This window comes from Scomber scombrus, chromosome 15 (genome assembly GCF_963691925.1).
Source record: "Scomber scombrus chromosome 15, fScoSco1.1, whole genome shotgun sequence".
NCBI classification, from domain to species: domain Eukaryota; kingdom Metazoa; phylum Chordata; class Actinopteri; order Scombriformes; family Scombridae; genus Scomber; species Scomber scombrus.
Genome location: NC_084984.1, coordinates 14,062,488 through 14,071,037, shown reverse-complemented (window position 1 = coordinate 14,071,037; position 8,550 = coordinate 14,062,488). Strand labels below are relative to the sequence as shown.

The 8,550-nt window shown below is 36.1% G+C and overlaps 1 protein-coding gene across 1 annotated transcript; it reads left to right on the top strand.

The window, feature by feature from the left end:
* The first annotated feature begins 3,370 nt into the window (after nt 1-3,370).
* Nucleotides 3,371-7,267, top strand: LOC133995413 (cyclin-dependent kinase 2-associated protein 1). The gene is made up of 4 exons (XM_062434803.1): nt 3,371-3,523; nt 5,517-5,617; nt 5,824-5,950; nt 6,799-7,267. Exons 1-4 carry the CDS (start codon nt 3,457-3,459, stop codon nt 6,864-6,866), a joined length of 363 nt encoding a protein of 120 aa, XP_062290787.1. The 5' UTR covers nt 3,371-3,456; the 3' UTR covers nt 6,867-7,267.
* The last annotated feature ends 1,283 nt before the right edge of the window (nt 7,268-8,550 follow it).

The window sequence follows — 8,550 nt, the reverse complement described above, 5'->3', positions numbered from 1 at the left end:
GACTCCCATCTGATGAGACTTTTAATGCTTTTAGATGTTTTATGACAGACGGAATGAAACCAACGAGCAAAAATAGTCATAAATTCTGTCATTGTGTTACTTATAGATGAACTCATAGTGAAAATAAATGATTCCTCTTGTTGCTTTAGACCCTCTGGAGCTCACTCAAGCACTCCTGGAGGTCCTCGGACCCCACTTTGAGAACCCCTGCTTAAAAACATCAATAATACAATATGAAATATAGGGTGGATTAGGATAATGTGGGACAAGTAGGCTCCAGTGCGATTTATATCTTCTTCTATTCAGTTACTTTAAAGCTAACTGGTAACATGCAAACTGTGTAAGTTATATTGTTTAATATTACACGTGAACATAGAGGCTACGCTGGAATAAGTTCCTCCAATCAGAGAGGAAAAGAAATAATCTTATTCGGGTCGTTAAACTCATCAGAATCAGTGATGCATTTGCTGATTTTGCACTTTCTGTTAAGTCTAATGTCAGAAATATAGGAGTCATTTATGACTCAAATTGAAACTTTGACTACGTCTTTCACCTTTGACCACGTGTTAATGAGGTAGTTCCGTGTTTTTGTCAACTTCTGTGGTTTCCTGTGGTTTCAGATGATTGTCCTATCACTCTCTGACTCCGAGAAAGTTATTAATGTGTTGATTTTTTATCAATAACTAGTTTTTTAACCTTTAATCGGATGCAGAAAGCAAAAAGCAAAACATGTGGGCCGACAAAATTAAATGACCAAATATGCAGATATAAGGCTGCTTTGTATAAATTAAAGACTAAAAAATAGCGTCCCAGATTATAAAACCTACTAATTCTGAAATGATTTGACACGAGGAACATTAATATATGTTTCCTTTTGAGTACAATATCTAAAAACTGTCTTCTGATTTAACAAGGAAACATCTCAGGGATTTCATAATGCTAGTCAGTGTTGATATGATGTATTGGTTTCATATGTAAATGTGTGAACAAGTCAGAATTGGAAAAAGTTTCCCATATTACCGTAATCCTATAAATACTTCATTACAAGTAAAAATCCTGCATTTAATATGTAAAACCAGAATCCTTCAGCAGTCTGACCGCTATAAAGTCTTGTCTAAAAGGACGTCAAACGCTGGAATAACTTCGTCCGATCAGAGAGGAAAAGAAATAATCTTATTTGGGTCGTTAAACTCATCAGAATCAGTGATGCATTTGCTGATTTTGCACTTTCTGTTAAGTCTAATGTCAGAAATATAGGAGTCATTTATGATTCAAATTGAAACTTCAACCACATGTGAATGAGGTAGTTCAGGGTTTTTGTCAACTTCTGTGGTTTCAAAAGTCAGATTATTTTCCTTTGACTCTCTGACTCAGAGAAAGTTATTAATCTGTTGATTTTTAACATTCTTTACCTGAACAGTAAAGCACATTCACACCTTTAAGTTAAACAGAATACAGCAGCAACACTGTGAACTGGACCAAACACATAAACCCCATTGTAGCCTTTTTGTTCATTTCAGGCTTGATTTTTAACATTTAACTCGTTACTTTTAAAGCAGTTACTGCATGGTTCACCTCCAGGACACGTGTGAATTCTTGTGTCCATGTTTACCTGCACACAACCTCAGATTTCACAAAGAAAACTCTGCTTAAAACTGCCTCCTGATCCAAACATAAGACTAAAGCTGCTTTTACTGTCAGGGCCCCAAAACTCTCTGACACAGTTTTCATGTTTAAATTCATCTGGAATCTTCACTGACTCCCTTTCATTCACTGTAAAAACTCATTTTTATAAACTTGCTTTCCTTATCTTGTTCTTGCACTGCTCTTATCTTTTTTGGTTGTTTGTGTTTCTTCTGTTATGTGGGAGGCATTTTGTATTATTTGTGAAGCACTTTGTACTCTGTTTTGAAATGCGCTATATAAATAAATGATCTTTAAATTATGATTATTATGTTAAATTCCACTTAAGTAAAAGTATAAAAGTATTTCCAGCTAAATTTCCTTATAGTACTAAAGCAAAAGTACTAATATAAGTAAAAGTATAGAAGTATTACCAGCTAAATGTACTTTTAGTACTAATTAAAGGTACTAATCTTACAGCAAATCAGACACAGCCCTTATTTAAACATATAGTAGTATTATCAGTTAAAGGTACATATAGTACTAAAGCAAAAGTACTAATTTAGGTAAACATATTAAGTACATATTACCAGCTAAATGTACTTAAAGTACTAATTAAAGGTACTAATCTTACAGCAAATCAGACACAGCCCTATTTAAACGTATTGTAGTATTACCAGCTAAATGTGCTTAAACTACTCATTAAAGGTACTAACTTGACAGAAAAACTGACTACAAGTATATGTATGGAAGTATTACCAGCTAAATGTGCTTATAGTACTAAAGCAAAGGTACTAAATTAAGTTAAAGTATATAAGTATTACCAGCTAAATATACTTAAAATACTGATTAAATGTACTAATCATTGAGAAAACTGGCTACAAGTACATGTATGGATGTATTACTAGCTAAATGTACATATAGTACTGAAGTGAAAGCACTAATCTACGTAAAAGTATTCAAGTATTACCAGTTAAATGTACTTAAACTACTAATTAAAGGTAATAATATGACAGAAAATCCGACAGTCCTTATTTAAACGTATATACTAGTATTACCTCCTAAATGTACTTATAGTACTAAAGCAAAAGTATTAAATTGGGTATACATATTGAAGTATTACCAGCTAAATGTACTTAAACTACTAATTAAAGGTACTAATTTGACAGAAAATCTGACGGTAAGTAATAGTATGGATGTATTACCGGCTAAATGTACTTATTGTACTAAAGCAAAAGTACTCATTTTTGAAATAATAGATCTCATCCCTTATTTTAATGTATAGAAGTATTACCAGCTAAATTTACATAAAGTGAGTAAATTAGTACTTTTTATTAAAAGTAGGATTTTTATTTATTTACATTTCTTATTTTTTGCATCTCCTTTTTCATTACATCAAATTTGAGTCTTTTTGATGAAATGTTGCTTTTTATGTCATATTCTTATTTATTATTTTTATTAACTCTTTCATAACTACTATTAGTAATTGTCTTTATTTTTTATATAATAATGTGTTTCTTTTTTGCTCTTTGAACTTGCTTTATTATTATTATTTGGGGAGGTAGAGAAAAAAACACCCACTAAAACCTTGTGGTGGCATAATATACTTTCCTTACTTTTTTTTAAGAGCACTTCTTCATCTAACATGGGTCACCAAATGCGGCGTAACACCCACAATGGGATAGTTGCAGTGTTAAGAAAAAAGCACACACACACACAGTGGGTGTCAATATAAAGTGACGGCCATATTTGCCGGTGCCGCTGTTGTAAACAAAAAGTGAGAGACAGACGCTTCACTGAATTTTCGGGTCATTTTTATTTCTTTAATTTACAATGTCTCTGGGAATGTCTTACAAACCCAATGTCCATCAGCACATTCCGGGAACTTCTGGGAACCAAGGTGAGCACAAAACAGCGGAGATAATCTAACTATCTGTGCGTAAAACCGAGCGTAAAAATCGGGGTCTCGGAGAATACCTGGAGAAAGACCGTGCGTGTAGTTTTTGTCCAGTTATATATATAGGGTCAGATCCTGGGAGCTAGGCTAATTCATATCCGCCATTATTACTAATGTAAAAAAAAAAAAAAAAGGGGAAGAAAGAGCGCCATCCACCGTATCAGCCGTCGGAGAGAGACGGCTGTGATGCCCGGAGAGAAGGCGACGTTCCCGGCGTGGTGTCGGTCCGTCGGCCGGGGGTCTTGGTACCCGCCGGATGGTTGTTGCTACATTGTGACAAAAATGTATCACTTCTTCTTGTCTTCTTGAGCCAGCCTTGTTCCGTTTCCTCCATGATGCTCCTCGGTCGGAGCTGCTGATTGATCTGCCTCTGAGGGCTCTTTGTGCCTCGACGAGGACACCTGGTGGTGGAGGATGGGAATTGTAGGGGGGGTTATATTGTTATATATTCACTGATTAGTTAAAAAAATATATTCACTGATTAGTTTAAAAAATATACTGGCATATAAAGAGCAGAAGTGGAAGAAATGCTTATATTTTTAAGTTTTATAATGTTTTAACCAGAAAATTCTCTGGTTGCTGCCTCTTAAATGAATATAATATAATCCAAATGATTATATTCTGTTTTCTTTAGTCTTTCATGAAGGTAAACTGAATATTTTTGGGTTGTTATCAGGGTTGTGAAGGTTAATTTGGAAATGTAATAGGTTACAGATTACTAGTTACCCTATTTAAAATGTAATTAGTTTCTTTTACTTAATAAAAGTAATGTAACTTATTACATTTGATTTTTTAGCGAATGCTTTCAGGTGTTAGGGTAAGTGTACCTGAAAACTGCAGTGGTTTATATTATATTCACTGATTAGTTAAAAATACTGTCATATAAGAAGTAGAGGTGGAAGAAATGCTTATATTTTTATAATGTTTTAGCCAGAAAATTCTCTGGTTTCTGCCTCTTAAATGAATATAACGTAATCCAAATTAATATTTTCTGGTTTCTTTAGTCTTTCATGAAGGTAAACTGAATATTTTTGGGTTGTTAACTGGGTTGTGAAGGCTAATTTGGAAATGTAATAGGTTACAGATTACTAGGTACTCTATTTAAAATCTAATAAGTTTCAAAGTAATGTAACTTATTATATTTTATTACGTACTTACAGTTGCAGCGGTTTATATTCACTAATCAGTTAAAAAGTACTGTCGTACAAGAGCAGAGGTGGAAGAAATACTTATATTTTTAATTTTTATAATCGTTTTTGGCCAACCAATTCTCTGGTTTCTTCCTCTTAAATTACTAAAATCTAATCCAAATGGATGTATTTTGGTTTCTTTAGTCTTTTATGACAGTAATCGGAATATTTTTAGGGTTGTTACCAGGGTTGGGAAGGTTACTAAGGAAATGTAATAGGTTACAGATAACTGCAGTGGTTTATATTCACTAATCAGTTTAAAAAATACTGTCATATAAGAAGAGGGAAGAAAGGTGGAAGAAATGCTGGTTTGTACCTGAATATGATATAATCAAAATGAATATTTTCTGGTTTCTTTAGTCTTTTATGACGGTAAACTGAATATCATTTGGTTGTTAACTGTGGTTTCAGGTCCTCACTTTGGATATTTCCCCTCTAAACTTCTCAGATGGTTTCATTTAAACACTTATTTGAGGCATAAATAATTAGAGCCTGACCAATATATCAGTCAGTCGATATTACCTTATTACAGATATATTGTCTTGGCGTATATATTGTCTGGTGTGTGCTGATAAGATCCACTTGAAAAAAGTGAACTCATCCTTTAATCAATCACTCAAGACATTTTTAAGTAGGTTAAAAGTCAAATGAAGACAATTGTGAGTTGCAGGCCTAGTAAACAGTTTTTTAAAGCTTTAATATTTAATAAATGTGTCTGTTTTGATGTTTTTGTGATGTGTCGACAGTTGGGAACCTCCAGTCTCCAGCAGCGGCGAACTTAGCCACGTTGCAGTCGTACAGGCCGCTCCTGAGCGACTATGGACCTCCATCTCTGGGATTCTCACAGGTAGCTGAAGTCTGACTCACTCACACACACACACACACACACACACACAACAAATAAGTACAATACAAAGAGAAAAGGACCAAATTCTCCGTCCTGTAATGTTCTCTGGCTTCGAGTGTCTACTGTTGAACTTGGCTCATCTTCCTCTGTTTGCTCTTCCTCCTCCTCTTCCTCTTCCTGTTCCTCTTTCTCTTCCTCTTCCTCAGGGCTCCACTGGAAGCCAAGTGCCTCAGAACAAATACGCAGAGCTGCTGGCCATCATCGAAGAGCTCGGGAAGGAGATCAGGCCCACATACGCTGGAAGCAAGAGCGCGATGGAGAGACTGAAAAGAGGTGATGAAATGATAAACATCCATGCTTTAAAGCAGGGGGGTCAAACATAAGCCCGTGGGCCAGAACCGGCCCACACAGGGATCCGATCCGGCCTGCTTTCCTTCCTGTCTTTTCCTTTTTTCCATCTGTCCTTCGTCCCTTCCTTCCTTCCCTCTTTTCTTCCCTCCTTCCTTCATCTATCCTTCCTGTCTTATTTTCCTTCCTTCCCTACTTCTGTCCGTCCTTCTTTCCATCTATCCATCCTATTTTCTGTTCCTTCCTTCATTCCTTCTTTCATTTCTTCTTTTCCTTCCTTCCTTCCTTATTTCGTGTCTTCTTTTCCTTCCTTCCTTCCTTCCTTCCTTCCTTCCTTCCTTCCTTCCTTCTTTCCTTCCTTCCTTCCTTCCTTCCTTCCTTCCTTCCTTCCTTCCTTCCTTCCTTCCTTCCCTCCTTCTGTCCGTCCGTCCTTCCTTCCTTCCTTCCTTCCTCCCTTTCTTCTTTACTTCCCCTTCCTTCCTTCGTGTCTGCTTTTCCTTCCTTCCTTCCTTCCTTCCTTCCTTCCTTCCTTCATTCCTTCCTTCCTTCATGTCTTCTTTTCCCTCCTTCCTTCTTCCTCCCTTCATCCCTGTCTTCTTTTCCTTCCTTACATCCTCTCATCCTTCCTTTCTTCCATCTTTTTAACAGTCTGGCCCACATGAGGTCATATTTGGTTGTATTCGACCCCTGAATGAAAATGAGTTTGACCCTCCTGCTTCAAAGCAACATTCAGGCATTAAATGTAATTCAGAGTGTTTTAATCTGTGTTAACCTAAAGTGTGTTAATCTAAAGTGTGTTAATCTAAAATGTGTTTGCTTCTTTTTCTTCTCAGGGATTATTCACGCCAGAGGGTTGGTGCGTGAATGCTTGGCTGAGACTGAGAGGAACGCGAGGTCCTAGCTACCGAACACACACACACACATTCCTCCCTTTGCAAGAAGAAGAACTAACAGTGTGCGTCTTACGAGAAAAGAGAAAAAAAAAGAAAAAAAACAACAACCTGCATGGCATTTCCTTTTGAGAAGGAGGAAGTAAATGAAGAAAAAAGGATGATGATGATGATGATGATAAGAGAAAGCGAAAAGAAAAAAAAAGAAAAAATCACAATTCATGACTCCTGTGGGTGTTTCTGGAGGATCATTTAAATCATGTGTGGATTATTGGAGTTCAAATGAGAGGATATCATGTGTTTTTAATGCCCCACTTTTAGGGATCTCAGTTTTGACTACATATTTAAAAATGTTGATTTATGCATGCGAACAGGCCCGTAGGTTAAGTGTAGACACTGCATGGCTTGTACAGTAGGGGGGGGGGGGGGGGGTGGATAGAGGGGTTGGATTAGTGAGGGGAGGGAGGGGAGGGAGGGGTAGATGGATAGATGGAGAAGAATTGTGTTTTGATAGTATTTGGTCTGTTTTTCAGACTCCTAATAACACACATGACTGAGTGAGTGAGGGACAGAAATGTGCCAAACGCATTGGTTCATTCGTGTTGAGGGTCGGTCGGTTTTGGTATTAAAAAAAAAGAAAAGAAAAGAAAAAAGGAAAATGCTGTTACTTGCATCTTTGTATGTATTTATTACTCAGTGTAATAAATTGTATTTTCAATATAGTTGTCATGGTGATTCATTGTGTTTCAAATACTCACATTTACTCAAGTACTGCACTTTCTATGCTACTTTCACCTTTACCTTTTTAATATTTGTACATTTACTTGAATACTGTGCTTAAGTACAAACAAGGCTCACACACACACACACACACACACACACACACACACACACACACACACACACACACACACACACACACACACACACACACACACACACACACACACACACACACAAACATCCAGCTCATTCTTCATTAAAGGGTGACTCCAACAAGTACAATACTAAAGGACTAAATTCTCCTTCCTGTACTCTATCCTGTAATCTAACTGAACCAATACTTATGCACATATTTTGCACAACTTTTAATCTTTACAATCCACGAGTCAAGTCATGTATTTTGCCTAATTACTGTAATGTTTATAATATATAACTATAGATTTAATTCCTTCTACTTGACTTTTTATTTTGTTTGCATTCATTGCTCCTGGTTCTTATCTGTTTCCTTGTTTTGCTGCACTGCTGTAACATGGAAATTTCCTCTCAGTAGATCAATAAAGTCTTGTCTTAACTTATTTTAATATTTGAAATACTGTGAGCTACAGTATAGAGGCAGTTACAGTTCACCTTCAACAAAAAAACAAGTTTTAATTGTTTTTAGTAAGTGGTGTTGTCGTACTGAAGTGCATTATATTGAATGGTGTTCCTAATATTTTGCCCCTCTCATGTATGTTCATGGAGTGGACAAAATATTAAGAACACCATTCAATATAATGCAATTTAGTACACCACCAACACTTAATATGACCTCAATAATAACCATAAAGCAGCTTCTGTTTAAAATAATCTGGGGGAAAAACTGAGATGTAATATTGTTGAAACTGCACTCAATCTATTTACTCACAGTAAACAGAGTAAGACTAACAGCCAATCAGTAGCTCTGTATTCTTTGATTGCGTTCTGACAGCCAAT

Bases quoted from the DNA above. Each gene is read 5' to 3' on its own strand.
- LOC133995413 (XM_062434803.1), top strand. From the start codon at position 3,457: ATGTCTCTGGGAATGTCTTACAAACCCAATGTCCATCAGCACATTCCG. The intron at 3,524-5,516 runs GTGAGCACAAAA...ATGTGTCGACAG, and splicing joins GGGAACTTCTGGGAACCAAG to TTGGGAACCTCCAGTCTCCA. The intron at 5,618-5,823 runs GTAGCTGAAGTC...CCTCTTCCTCAG, and splicing joins CATCTCTGGGATTCTCACAG to GGCTCCACTGGAAGCCAAGT.